At 40.2% G+C, this 15,352-nt stretch overlaps 1 protein-coding gene across 8 annotated transcripts in view; it reads right to left on the bottom strand.

Annotated features, from left to right (window-relative positions):
* Nucleotides 1–15,352, bottom strand: part of PALLD (palladin, cytoskeletal associated protein) — a 200,260-nt gene that overhangs the window by 13,421 nt on the left and 171,487 nt on the right. For 7 of the 8 annotated variants that reach the window (XM_063335042.1, XM_063335038.1, XM_063335037.1 and 4 more), the window contains 6 exons: nucleotides 14,227–14,362; nucleotides 11,740–11,841; nucleotides 11,122–11,172; nucleotides 9,477–9,698; nucleotides 4,362–4,511; nucleotides 8–102 (listed from right to left, as the gene is read on the bottom strand). In XM_063335042.1, coding sequence (XP_063191112.1) covers nucleotides 8–102; nucleotides 4,362–4,511; nucleotides 9,477–9,698; nucleotides 11,122–11,172; nucleotides 11,740–11,841; nucleotides 14,227–14,362 — 756 coding nt within the window. The remainder of the gene's footprint in view (nucleotides 1–7; nucleotides 103–4,361; nucleotides 4,512–9,476; nucleotides 9,699–11,121; nucleotides 11,173–11,739; nucleotides 11,842–14,226; nucleotides 14,363–15,352) is intronic. The other variant, XM_063335041.1, reaches the window with a different exon arrangement.

The raw sequence follows: 15,352 nt of genomic DNA, 5'->3' as shown, positions 1-15,352 counted from the left end.
CGAGTACCTTCTGATATGAGGCTGACCAGAGGGTGACCAAGGACTGCGGCCTCTTTGATTTACGGCTTGAACCATCAGCCTGCCCGTGCAGCTTATTCTGCCCTGTTAGGATGATGGAGAGAAGGAACATTAAAATACTTAGAGCCTGCAATATTAATAGATGTTCAACCTGATCGCTTCTTTTTTGCCCACCTGTTAGAAAGTCTGTAATACAACCTCTTCTTTCACTAAGTCATTGAAAACCATTTGTCAAGATACCTTCTGATACTAGGCTGTTTTATCAGCTTCCAACCTAACACAGAGCAGACTGGAGTAATTGTGTCTGTAACACACAGTCATGGTTAAAATGGTCCACCTGAAAGTTTTTCTTTAAAAAGTAAAATTATTAGTACCACTGGCAATTAAGTCCTTAAAACAGTATATGGACTAAGTTATTGTGGGTGGGAGGTTTCTCTGTGTATGGCAAGTGGACAGAAAGAGGAGACAACTAGTTGAAGATCAGTCCCTCTTCAAAATGGCACTTGGAAAGTGTTGGAGACTAACAACAGAGCTGCTGCCTCTAAAGTGGATTGATCCCCTTGATCTGGTGCAGCCACAGCTCAAAAAAAAAAAATCCATGAATGTAAAAACCAAAAGAATTGTACAAGTACTGAAAGGGTCGTCTCTGAGGAGCGAGCCTGGTTTGGGGGTGGGAGTGGCAGCGGAGCACACACCAGCACTGCTGGGCATTGGCGAGAGGTCAGTCCTCTCGGGTTATCTTCAGTGAATGATAAAGCTTTAAATAAAACATCGTCTCTGTTGTATTTAATCCCCATTTTTTGTTTTACTTTGTTTCTTATGTCAGAATGAACTCTTTTGGTTTTTAAAAGACAGATTGTCCAGCGCAAGCACTAGAGGCAACAATCTTGGGATGGGGCAGCCTGAAGGCAGAACTGCTGACACCTGGGGCTCTGCAGAACTCACCGTGCAGGGGGTAAAAGCGTTTGGTGGTATTAATAAATATACACAATAGATACAAATAAAAAGCTATATATAAACACAATACTGTAGCATAAGATTATATACTTTTACATAACAACGTGATTTTAATAACTTTTTAAAAAATTATAGTTTTCATTAGCTCTTTGATGAATGTATAGAAGATGTACAGCTGCCCCTCTGCCCCCTGGCCGGGCAGCAGTAAGGCGGCAGCCACACCAGCGTCGCAGCGTGGCCCAGGTCGAAGCTGTGCGCTCCGCACTCAAGTCTGTTGGCATAAAAGTGACAAATATTTTTGTCACAGTAATTCAGGGGTTGCAAATAGCTGTTTATTAACAACTGGTCAAAGTCCATCGAAAAGCACTTTCACTGGGATCACAAGCAGCCTTCTAATGGCAATGACCTCTCTGCTACTGCTGGACCGTTAGAAATGAAGTCTCTGTCCCACTTTTATTCCCATGACCCACTTAGTCCACGAGAAAAATACTTGAGTTAAAATAAGCCATTTTGCACAACCTGCAGCCCTTTCTTAAACAAAAGCTTTTTTAGTGTTACATCGGGAACACATACATTTCTAGTTTGGGCACCACTGCATATTCATCTTTTTCTGGCAGGTGATGAATTCACGCATTTTGGGATAATTTCTGCATATCTCAATACGTGAAGGCATCACAAATGGAAACACAAAGGACAGTAAGGAGTTCGGATAGGGAAGAACAAGCAGGAAGCCAAAAATTGGGAAAAGTCATGGGCTGAATGGGAAGAGAGCGACAAGTGGGAAGTAATTAATGAGAAGATGTCCTAGAAAATAGGGGATAATCCAGACTGAGGACTGGGTGCACGGTGCAAAGAAGTGCAGAGAACTGGATAAAAGGCAAGAAGGTGAAAGCAAGGACTCGACTGGAGCCCATACAGCTCCTGGAAAGAGACGAGTTAAGGGACAGAGCCTGTACCTAAAGGCCTACAGCAGGCAAGGTTCTGTGTTTCTCTAGGCCTGGGGTCAGCTTGCTCTGGATTAAATTCTATGGCAAATTTTACTGCAAACCCCAGCGGTGCGCTAGAAGCTTAATTCCAGATCACTGCGCTTCACATGGCAGGCAACGGCGGGGGCTGTATTAACTACTGCGGAGCATTTCCAAGGTGTGTCAACAAGTCACTTTACATACATAAATCCGGCGGTATTAGTCCAGATTGTGAGATGGCTTAAGCTGGCAGAGCTTTAACGAACTGAATCCTTTGCTTTAATAAAATCAATTTCTATCAGCTAAGAACACGCCTTTTTGCTTTGTAGTTTGGTGGTTCCAATAGCAATGATTAAAACACAGCGAGTGCCTAGCAAATATCTACCAGTCCATCAGAATCCTGCTGCAGGCTCCCTTATAGTTACATATTTCGCTTTTCTTAAGGAAAGGTTGCCAAATTTGTCTAAGTTTGTGATAGCTTTGAGATGTGGACAACTTTCCATTAGAATTGAGGAAGCCATGCCAAAGTTATTTCCACTCAGGATGACTTAAAAGAATTGGAATCCAGATCTTTGAGTGTGAAAGGCTAGTACATTAAGTCACAGCCCTTCTTTGCCTCCATTGTACTGTTAAACACAAAGTAAAAGCAAGCAAATAGTGGAAGAGATAAGTATGTTTGCCTGGGAATTACACTGTGCAGAAAGAATAGAATGGGCTCGGTGAAACAGACAGATGTTTTGTTTAGGGGAGCCAGAGGAGGATGCTTCTTGTTGGTCTCCAAAGAGGGGAGAAAAGCACAGAGCCAGAATTTTATCATTTAACAAGACTGCTTTTTCAATCCCCAAACTAGGAACAACACAAACCCAGCTCATTTTAGTACATCTGAAAACCCACCAACAAACCAGTGTCATCAATGACCAGAACTGATAACCTAGGTCACTGCTGCGTCATTGAAAGAGCATTATCCAGAATAACAAATGCTAAAAAGTAGGCCCTAAATATTCAGGACAGAGTACAGAGCCCAAACTCAAAGGCAGTTTATTCAGCAAGGTCTCTAAGACTTTGGATCACGCAGTAACGCTACACAGGGGACCTCTGGACATGCACTAACGCAACACTTCCAGGAAGATGAACAGGATTTGCTCCCTACCTTGAGCATGCATGTGTTTATTAATCATTTTTACACTTGCTGTGAATTTCCACGATTTAAACGGTCCCAAGTGTTATAACACAATAGTCATCTATGTGTAAAATCTCCCAGCTTGAAGAATCCCCTCGGCCTTATGCTATTTCTTTATTATATCTTTATTTCTGTTATTTGTATATGCAGAAATAATATTTAAGCTACCTAGATTTAAGCGGTGCAGTTTGTAGAACCTAGCCTAACGCTGCTGTAGGGGCGTGTGTACAATCCCATACATTCCCCGGCACGCTGCAATAAGAGCAGGATGGACAGTTAAAGAGCAAGGCAAAACCGGCAGCGTCATGCTCGGTAACCTAGCAACATTCATAACAGAGCACAACACTCCTCTTTAGATTAAACCCTGTCTCAGCCATACACTTTGTTATTTTACAGTGTGATTCTACTTGCAGGCCTGGTCTTGGCAAGACATTTGGTACTACAGAAGAAAATAATTTGTTACACCCCTGAAGTTATGTTGCTGCCTTGGTTTCTCACGTGCAAATCTTTCCCCCTCCACTCGCTGTGCTGTAGGGAAAGTGGATTGAAAACGTTACTTCAATAGGATGCGTGAGCTGTAAGTTTAGCTGTGCCCAACGCTGTAGTGGGTGTCTGTTGTGTATCTCAGCCCTCGTATTGGGTCTGCGAAGAACAAATAACATTACAAAACCAGTAACACTCCAGGTTTCAAAACAACATTGTTTAAGACTTTGGGATCAACACAGGAGACGCCCCCTACATAAGTACTCCAATTTTTTGCCTTACAGAATTGCAATGGCTGCCTAATGTAAACGCGTTGCGGTGCGATATACTCCCACTCATTTCAAAAAGTTGGCCTCGGTCAGTGAGTAGTGTCAACAGAAGAAAAATGAAATCGCTGGATTGGGTTACTTCTGCTGGTAAACTGGATTTTTTTCCTCCCTCTAGAGTATGTTTGCTATCCATGCTCAGTTAGGATACTGCGATGTTATCAGCTGAAACAAATGGGGGAAGAGTGATTAAAAAGCAACACTCCTCCCCTCTGAAACCTCAAGCCATAGGAAAAAACCTGCTGTTGAGTTGCTAATCTCTTGGAGATAGAAAGGTCCCACCCTACTGATGCAAGATGAAAACAGAAATCTAGCTTACACACTTTATGGTGACTTCATCATTTAATTAAATCATGCATACGTAAGATGAGATAGTTTTCTGAAGATTTATGTCCAGAAGCGTGTTTGCTCTGGGGCCAAACCTTCATTTACCTGTGGGTTAGCAGCCATAATAGTGTAATTCCCATCATCATCCAGGGTGGAGGCTGCCGTATGCAGGGAGCAAGTTCCATCAGGTTCTCTTTGAATTCGGTAGTGATCGCTTCGTTTAGAAATTTGCTTCCCATCTTTAAACCAATAAATCTGCAGGAAAAAACAAGGCATGGCTGGTAAGAGGTGGGTGCTCATTGTCATCGTCTCTCAATTAACAGCGCTAACGAATCTTAACTGCTGAAAACCTCTCTGGTAGGCATGAAAAGGAAAGCGGTTTGATCAACTAGTGAAAAAGTGAACCACTCACTAAAAGGCAAGTTTCAGATTAGCAATCGCTCAAAGAGAAAGACAGCAGCATGAACATTCAGCAAAGGAATGCACAGGTGCCTTAGGGCTGTCCCCGTCCCTAGCAGAGAACAGCAGCTGAACATTTCAAGAACTGAAAATAAATGTCATTACAAAGAAAAGTTCTATTTCAGAGAAGATTACTAATTTTAAATTTTTATTTCACTTAAATCTGAAGAAGTTGGAGAAAAAAACCACTACTGCTCTCTTTTCAGAAAATAAAAGCGTAAACCGAAGCAATTACAGGAATAATTAGTCCACTGATGAATAAAATAGAAGTAATGATCTCACTGTTGCAATACCAGTTTGGTCTCGTAGCCATTACACTGACTGGACTGGCGTAAAAAGCCAGAAGGGGGTTCAGCCGCTCCGGCTGGCCATGAGCGGCTCAGGACATGATGGGGCCAGCCCAGCGTAACTGCCTGGCCGAAACCAACAGCGTCCCCCCGGTGTGGCAGGCATCTGCAGAAATGGGCGGCTTTACAAAGCAATAGGAAATAGTTCAAAGCAAGTCAGCACATCGATAGGCTTTAATAATTGTCCGCCAACACCAGTGTAGTTCCAAGCCCTACAGAACAGTTACAGTATCTATCAAGCAGAGGTCTTTTCCATTACTTTTGATATGTAATTTTATTCTCTGGCTGACCCAAGACCTACTTTTTAGTGAGCCAAAAAAAATGATGTATGCAGAATGATATCTTATAGTAATCCATAAATTACACAAAAAAACCATGTATGAGTTTTTAATGCCTCAAACTTGAGGTGAAAAGAAATCAAATATTTTGACCTAGCTTTGTGGTTGGGTTTTTTTGCTATATTTTAAAAATAATATAAACCCCCAAACTGAAATCTGCTGGAATCAAAAGAAAAATGTGGTATATGCATGAAAACACACACAGGAATCCAAGAAAACTTTTATATTAGGAAGGCTGCAGTCAGCTCCCCAAACCAATATTTGAATAGAACATTATTTACTTGTCATTTCTGAAGCGTGTATTACTCCGTAAGGTCAGTGGTGGTCAGCATTTCTTAAGTCACTTGTGCAGATACCTACATGATTTTTACAAAGTTACCTCGTACAAAGCAGAACAACCGTATTTGTCCTGGCCACGTGACTGCTGGGACTATTTTGCCTGAGGAAAACGCACACATTTTCCTCAGCCTGAGTCTTAAAGTGGGAATTTAGGTCTTACAGTGAGGAAAGGGTGCCGGCTTTCCAGTAAAAATGAAGTGACAAAGCAAAGCACAGCACAATTCCTGATGGAGTTTAACATGCCAGGTTCTTCATACGTGCCAACATTTCAAAGCTCTAAATTCGTTCACTTGGGGAGAGAACTTAAGGATATACCTTTAAATTTCACAAAAAGACAATGGAGAATGTTTTGGAGGGAACGAGTGGAAATTCCCCTTAAAAATTAATTACCATGTATGGTTTTTATATTAACAAGCATTATGTGTAACTAGAAATGATTTCATTTCCTCAATAGCTGGTTATACTCGTTTCCCATTTTGTCTGTCAGCAGCCTTGCAGAGACGCTGTGGTGCTAACAAAAGATTTAGTCATGTCTTCTCATCTGCTGACAGAGCACTTACTGGAGATGCAAAAGATATTTGATCACTTATATGCACATGCTAATGGAAGCCGGTAACAACATAGCTGCAAAAAATGAGTTTTAACTTGCAGGCTTTACGTGTGTCATAACGTTGCTTGGAAATCTACTGCATTAAGTAGCAACTATTTAATGAAATGCACTTATCAGAAATATCAGGAGACATGCCAGGAATTATTACATGGAAATACATGCAAATATTAACTGAACCAGCTATCCAAACATCATGCATATGTTGTCCAATACTTGTTTCCACTAAGTTTAAAAGCATTGGCATCACTGGGTTTTACTTATGACTAGTAAATTCTTAATATTACCTTTATCTGACATGGAGTTAATAAGTAAAACACTACTGCTGCTGGAGACAATGGCCCTTGCAGTGAAGTATTTTCTTTCTAGAATACCTTTTAATAAATGTAACATTAAACTACGTAAGCACTGAACGCTGCATCTGGATTGCTTTTATTTGCACCAGATTTTCAGAAACCAATGTGTAATGACTAGAAATACAATGGAATACACAGTACAAAAGCGTTTTTGATCTTGGACAGCACAGGCATTTTTAATCACTAAGAATTATATTCAGCCATGTGAAGTGCGAGCAGTACGAGCTTTATGCAACATTCGTGTCTCAATTAACCTTTTGTATGGCGTTGTCCTAATTCTGAAGAGAAACATCTCTTAAAAAGAGTATTCCACAATCCCTCCTGTATCACCGCAGGTTCTCATTTTAGTGAGAAAACAGTTTTACGTTACACCGAAGGCTATAACAAAAGTAGACTCAGATTTAAAAAGTCGTATTTATGAAGACAGATTTTGCACATCAGTGTTCAATTTACATGGCATGTTCAGGGGAAAAAATAATCAAGCCAATAACCCCGCTTAGAAAAATCCCTTGTAATGAATGCCAGATTTTAGAAACGCTACAGTCCTTCCCAAAGCCATTCCTTGGCAGAGCTGACAGAATACTTAGAAGGGAGGAGCTTCAAGTTAGTAAATTATTTCCAGCTTTTCATTTGCCAAAGTAAAGAATTTATTCAGGGGCAACACTTCCAGCTTCGACAAATGACAGTAGAAGGGCAGCCCTCAGCCATCGAGCATTTCAAAACTGCTATCTTGGCGTGCTCCGGCAGATGAGGGGAAGATACAGCCTCTGACATCTGCAAAGCCCAGCTAACAAGTAGCCATCCAACAGGACTGAAATTGGTTCCATCCCAAGCAATTTAGCAAATCGCACAAAGCATCTGCAAGTGAATGGAATAAAGGGTCATAGTCCCAGGTGCGAGCGCAAATCGCTTCGTAATGTGCATGCTGCAATGCTGCAGAAAACCAGAACATCGTATCTGAATCAGAGTGCCTTCACATCAGCTGCTCCTTTGCAATGCCATGCTTTAGGGGAAGTACTAACAATGTGGTTTCTTGGCTGTGCAATCCCTAACGCCAGAACAAGGAGAGTGAGGGAAAGGAGACATCCTCTTTCATCTGTCTTAAATCAGATTAAGATGACTGTGAAACTACACCTTAATTGAAAACTGTGAAAATTAGGGAATGGTTAAATTGACTAAGGCTGACTCATAATAGGTGATCCAGCAACTTAGTCATAAGCCTCAGGCAAAAAGAGTACCTCTCCAGCACACTGCACCTCTAAAACACCAAGGTCTTCCACCCTTCTTCAGCACAACAGCCTCTTCCGTATGGTCAGCTCAAAAGTAGTGCTGGACATGAAAGGTTTGGGTTCAAACTGGGCTAATCTCAGTGCGCTTCAGTTTGAAGCGGGAATGCTTTTTTGATATGAGTATACTGATCAGCCCCGCTTACTTTGCAGTGGTTCACATCGTGTTGTGGTCTTGGAGCACAGAACTGGATTCCTTTCAGATGAAACTAAGCCAGAAAATGTGCTCCAAGAACACATCTAATGTGCTGCATCTGCTCCAGTCTGTGGGACGAGATTAGAGCTAGCCTGAAGTAAAACCTCCTGACATGTATGCAGGGATGGATATCTGGTTCCATAGATTTGCTTCTTCTGGTCTGCACTACTTGCTAACGTAGACATAGGTCTAGTTCTCTGTTGTTCCTTCTCTGCTGCCTGCCAAAGTCCTTTTTTCTTTTTACAGCTTGTGCAGTATCATACACCTATATCACTGGACGTGTAAAGTAATTTGCATTTCTCTCTGTTCAAAATCCTAAATACCTGTAAAACTTACACTAGATAAGAGATTTGGATGTAGGTGCTGCTGTGAAGTTATTATCTAAGAGAAAAGGCATCTTTGATCTTGTCTAAGGAGAAAAGAGCCCCTATCCACAAGAGGTCACTGTGAGAACTGCAAGGACCTCACAGGGAAGACGCTGGCTTTGGCAAGGAAGTAGAAGAAGCTGCTGCTGTTGCCTGCTGCATAATGAGTCAGTTGATTGCCAAGCAATTTTTGAAATGGTTAAACACAACTTACCAAAGGAAGGCATTCTTCCAGACTACTGACATCACACAACTGGTACTTTTACATTTGCTAAAAGGAAATGCTTCCCAAGCCCAACCCTCCCGCAGAAGCTCATCATTAAAACCTCACCATCATGTCTGATCTTGCTGTTGGGATATATGGGAGCTTATGGTACTTTATGATGCCTTCCTCTAACCTTCAGTAAAATTTATTCTTGTTAGGGTGTGTAGATCTAAACTCTGCACCGCTGAAGAATGCAGAGATACTACACTGGCTTCTGAACCAGAAGCAGCATATTTCTGCATTAGCATGTTGCTGTGCCTGAGCTAATTACCCATATTAACCTGATGAGGTTGCTTTTGGGACGACTGCGCCAGGTCATACGGGGTTTTCTAGCATTGCACTGCATTCTGTGGTACAGATGTACCCTGGAGGTAACTCTGAAAAATCATGGAAGTACTACTTCTAGGTAAAATAATTGAGATGAAGTCTCAGGAAGGAGTAACTAAGAGCCAAAACCTCATAGAAGGATTTTTGCCTAGTACAAATCTAAATAATTCCATTGATCTCATAAGAGATTTGACAGTTTATACCAGATGGGAGTCTTTCTTTTCAAGAGAGAATGTCTGCTGTTGCTGTAAGATACAGCCCATAGGGGCTGACTACAAGGTACCGATATAGAACTCTTTAGAGTGTTTCTAGAAACATTTACCCTCTTTTCTTACCTTTGGCTTTGGATTTCCTGCCACTTTGCATGTAAATGTGACTGGCATTCCCTCAAAGATTTTGTAATGCTTCAGCTTTATCTCAAAATATGGTGACATACTGTTATCAATAGGTTCATCTCCATGTTGCACCTCGTCATCTGATTCTTCCACAGGAGATCTCTCCAGCCTGTATTCAATCTCACTGATCAATCTTTGCTCAAAACTGGAGACTTTATACTCCTGTCAAACAAGAAAGGTACATATTAGTGTCCAGCTTCAACGCATTGCTCAGCAAGATGTTTTCCTAATGTTGGGTTTTTTTTTTTTAATTCTACTGATCTTTGACAATCCATTAAGGTTTTCCATATAAAAGTAAACTGTATCTTGTTGAAGAAAACCACTATAATCCATGCCTCCAATAACTTCCCTATGAAACAATGAAGACATCTGGTATGTGGCAAAAATTCTATTTCATGTTATCTTAAGGTCTAATTTATAAGGGGAAGGAAAGTCATTGGTTGCTTTCTTTCAATTTTTTAAAAAAGCCTATAAGAATAAAACTATTCTGAAGCAGTTCATAAAGACAAAAGAAACACTAATATTTCCTTGAGGGTACAGGCAGATTTAAGGTGGGTTTTGTTTCCAGATGGCCAGAAGACCATATGGTTCACATCTGCTATTTGCATAGAACTGCACCGGAGGCTGCACCAGAAGGCTAAAATGATTTTGTTTACAGTTGCCTGTAAAAATGATAAAGAAAAAAAAAAAGTGGAAATGGCAACACTGGCAGTCCATGATAGTTGCCTCCTTTTACTCCTGTTGCCATGGTCCCCTCTGTCTGGCCAAAAGTATCACTTCTTCCTTAAAAAAAATACTGTCATAAGAGTATTCAAGATATAGAAAGAAGAGTGGAAAGTTTCATCCAGTGTAAAACACTACAGCTTGTTTAAATTTGCTATTCAGATACTGGGAAACGTTACTGTGACATACAGAGTTACTTTCTTGACCTGTTCACTCTATCTACTTTGCAGTACAAAAGTCCTGCTTTGAATCTCAGCGATAACAAAGATAATGCCAGAAGGTAAGAAAGCTCAGAAGCAGAAAAAAACCCAACAACTATTAGCCAATGCTCTTCTCAGTCAGCAGAAATTCAGGCGCTCTTTCAAAGGACCTTTGGCCACTCTCTCTGACCCTTGTTTTATTTAAGATAGAACACGTCTCGTACAAAGCCTCCTTTCACGTGCCCATCCTCTACCATTGATTCTAGTCTGGGAACAGTAAAAAAAATGAAAGAAGAGAGAAATACCTTTTTAAACTGCAGATATTTTTAAAATTTCTTTGTTCCCTGAAAGTTTATCGTAAAAGTAAAGCATGAAGTACACATGGTATATATAAAGAGCAGCTGATTTGGATGCAAGGCAGTTAGTATCAGCACATGTTAACGTTACAGCAGAAAGACGCTGAGAGCACACCATTACTGCGGTTAAGCTGCCTGCACTCAGACAATTAGGCTTATAGAATAACCTTCACGCCTCAAAGGGAGTGCAGCCCAAATCTGACCTCTTGTTATTAACCAAGAACAGTAGAAGGGAAAGGGCAAAGATGACAGAGAAAATAAATCAACAGACAAAAAAGCAAGAGAGAAAAAGGCGAAAACGGTAACCTTTTGAATATCCACAGGACTCATTACAGAAGCACCAACAGAGCGAGCTTCCTGCAAGGGTAGAAAAAGAGATCACGAGGCAGAAAGAAGACCAAGAGACATCCATGGCAGTTTCTCAGAGTTTTCATCAGGAGAACATACTTGATGTGGTAACATAAGCAAACGAATGCTACACATTTCCGAACAGCAACTCTGGCATCTGAACAACGGAGAGCGTGTACCTGGCCTTTCAAGCAGACTTTCTGTTGTGTTTTTGGTCTGCATCCAAGAAGTACAGATTACACACACAAAGAGAAGATAGTTTCAGGATAGTAGATGTATTTTTTCCTTGAGAGACTTAAAGGTCAGGACAGAATAGGATAAACGGAAGAGTTTAAAGCAGAGAGCAGACATTTGAGAACTCTCAGCCTTATTCAGTATGGAAAAACTGAGCAATAGGCATGTGATCCTCCAGTTTACTTCACTGATATATAACGTATGACTTCTGTAATCAAAACCGTCCTATCTTGTGTATATTTATTGTCATATGTAGGATTATTTAAAGGGAATCACAGCCTGTGAAAAAAAAATGGGAAGAAATTTTTTATTTTCCTATGAAACTGTAGAGTTATGTGGCACCTGTATAGAAGGCTCCTCTTCTGGTTCCTGTATATTGAAGACAGTTGCAGCACTGTCTGCTCCCAGCAATCGACGAGCCATTTTCTCCTCGTATGTTAATCTCTGAAAAAAAAAATAAATAAAAGGGGGATGAGGAGGAAGGAACAGAAGAAAAGTTCTTATTTGTCATTAAGAACTACAAGGCAGTGAGACAGCAAGCAATGCTTTCAGTAAAGTTAATAAAAGAGAGCAGCAATAAGTTTCTAACAGAAATTTTCTACTGCAGTTTGTAATGCATTTTTTTTGCATTACAAGTGGCTCTTCTGGCTTAAGGACCCTTGCCCTGACTCTGCCATTTGTTTCCATCCTCTTGCCAGGAACTTGGGCAGGAATGAGCAATAGGAACTGCTTAAATCAGCATGGCCATCAAAAAAGTGCATGTCAAATCATCCCAAATCTTACTCCTACTCGTTCTGCTCAATTTTTACATTAGAACCACACGGCAGAAAATTCTGCCAAAAATGCTAAGGAGAAACTACATTACTTGATTATTTTGTCAAAAATATGACAGCTTTATAGAAAAATATATTCTTTAAGGTTTTTATTTCTTTTGGAAATTAAGGAGACAGCTTATAAAGGACAATTTACACTCAGAAGGTAAAGCAAGTTAAAAGAAAACCTTACGTGTACAATTTAATTATTTCATTATTATTTTTCTTTCTACATTCAGTAATACATTTCAGACACTTAGACACTTTCTTACAGATCAACATTGAAAAAAAAATGGCAGTGAATGAAAGGCAAACTCATTACATGGTGAAATGCTTCATTTAAATGGAAAAATGAAAAAGGAATGGAAATTGTAAAACATTAAATCTACTTAATGCTTCCATTTTTAAATAAGCTTGTTTAAATTAATTTTTAAAAGATGTCACATTGTAGCTAATCCATCAGGCTTGATGCATCCAGCATGAAAACAAGGTACCAATCTTGGCTTGGTTGCAAATGTCTAAGCAACTCATGAACTTTTCTTCACTTTCATTTCTTCTGTGATCACTCAAAGTGCCCACAGCCATGATTACACAAACAGAATCACTCAAGACAGGAATCTGCAAGGCAAAAGCCTCAAGGCAAGCACAAAACCAGAGTTTACATGGTTCAAGCTCCCACATCATCTGATCACAGATTTTTTTTTTTTTTCCTTGGGCCATGTGGGCTTTCTCAGGACATTCCATTCATTTGTCCAGGCCAAACATCTCTCTCACTTTCCAAAATAGGCATTGACAGTCATGCTCAGCCCACCTCCTTTGAAAAAACAGGAACTTATACACTATGAGAGTGATTCTGCTTAACTGCTACAGAAAACTGCCAAATCCTACACAGTCAATGAAGAGAGGTAAGTACAGAAGCACCAGTCACTCTGAACATTTTCCTGACTTCACTCTTCACTCCACACTTCCCACTTGACTCCATTGCCAGATTCTGGCAGCTGTGGACTAGATAGTCTGGCGCAATAGGCTGCCTTGAACTACAACACCACAGTCCACCTCTCAGACACAGAAGCAAACTTAGCAAACTCCTGAGAAACCTAAAGCACACTATCTTTCAGTGATACAAATGTATCCCAAGGCATCCTGATGCTTTTGAAAACATTTCATTGGTGAAACAGGGGTGACAGTCTACTTCTTTAAAACTACTTTCCTCTTGAAAGAGATTCCTGCTTCAAAGACATTTAAATCTATGCCTTAATAACTGTAATCAAGTCTGAGGAGAGTTGCTTCTCATCAACTCTGAGCAGAAAGAATTTGGTATTTTATCTTCTATGCATACCTTAAAATGCATAAAAATTAATGGAGAACTTGGCGGGTGTGCATTTCAATTGTTTGATATGCCCGTTTTACCTCATTGATATACCCTCATTACCTCATTAACTCCTGATAAAGTCTGTAAGTTAGTACTATAGGTTATTTTTTATTCTATTTGTCAAAAATGTCCCACAGCTGCAGGATCTAATGATGCCTGATGCCTAGTAGGTTGTTTCTCATGACGAACTGCCTCGTCCCCCTCTAATGCCCACTTACCACCTACTTTTCCCCACATTGTCCAACAGCTAGGAAAAAGGTAGAATGAGCCTGGACTGATCAAAAGCTATGCATATTCTTACTGGCCAGCCTAACACTCAAGAGCAAATGGCCTCTGAGACCAAACAAGCCCTTGAGGTACAGACTGCGCAGGCTGCTTATGCGAATTCATCATCTTTCAGACCTCCATTGCTTTGTTAAGTCCAAGTAAAGTTGTCCAACGGGACAAGGAATGATAGGCCAAAATGTACAATACCATTCCTTATGGAAATGCAGCTATGGAAATGCAGCTTTGGAAATGCAATTAAAAATAATAAAAACATAAAACATAAAAAATAATCTACAACAATTATTTTATATGCAGCATATCTGAGAAACTACCCGTGATGCCCACTCCCGTTCCCCGGGGTATTTTATGTTTTTATACCGGTTGCCCGTTGTTCAAAAGGTCCTCCTTGAAGCGAAGTTTTCTTTCCAGATCCTGAATTACAGCATCTTTTGACCCTTGAATCTCTTCATCTGATGCTATCCTAGCAGTTCTGCCTGTTTTCTTGGGAAATCCCCTGCAAAACAGTACAGGAAAATTCATGAGCTTTCCTGAAATCATTGGTATTGAGGAATTTACCTGGAATCACTGCTATTAGTGAGGAAAACAACATTGTGTCTTTGAAATGAGAGGTCAGGCATCTTACTTGCTATGCTGTCCCTTCTAACTCACATCACTCATTAAATTTAATAAAGTTTAAGGACAAAGTTGAAACTATGCTTTATTCATGAAGTAGTTAAAATAGGGCTCAGGATTGTGTACTGGTGGCTGTAAACATCATACACTCAACAAGGAAACTGATGAGCAATGGCAATAAAACAAAGTGAGAGGAAACATGAAAGAGAAAGCATGACTGACTAGATAAGTGGGGACATAAGATAAACTAGGTTCCTATGAAGTACCAGATGGATAAAGATCAGAAAGATGTTAAGACAAGGCAGTTAATTATCAATTTTCTGTATTATTTATTAACTAATTCCTTGTTACAGCTTTGCAATACACAATGCATAACTTCATGTTTATTCTTCATATCTCTGTGAACACATACCCAAAAGGCAACATGTAAATGTTGTTTCTGAAAGAAAAGCCATTCACAGGGTCTAGGTTACACTGGCAAAAGGAAAAATCATCCCTGTAAAGCAGTTTTCAGCAGCAGCGTTTCACAGTGGAATAGCGACCATTTATCAGTTTGCATTCACAGGGCTAAGCGATTCCTCATATCAATCTACAAGCTATGACTGCACTTTCAGGATGCCTCACTCCCATTTTCTGGAATGGCACAGGAGTTTTATTTTTCCAGTCTGTGCTAATATTTAACATTTTTCAGTGATGTTATGAAGGCTCTGTTGCTGGAAATGCCCAACAATGGTGGTTTCTACTGGAGATGAGCTGTTCTTACACAGTTGTGACGAAATCAACATTGCTATCAGTATTTGAAACTTGTAGCACACCCCATTTCTCCTGTGAAGTCACATATTATCATTTAAAACACCGATACTGATTCAAT

This window comes from Chroicocephalus ridibundus, chromosome 5, assembly GCF_963924245.1.
Source record: "Chroicocephalus ridibundus chromosome 5, bChrRid1.1, whole genome shotgun sequence".
NCBI lineage: Eukaryota > Metazoa > Chordata > Aves > Charadriiformes > Laridae > Chroicocephalus > Chroicocephalus ridibundus.
The sequence above is the reverse complement of the archived record's forward strand: the minus strand, read 5'-3'. Positions and strand labels throughout refer to the sequence as shown.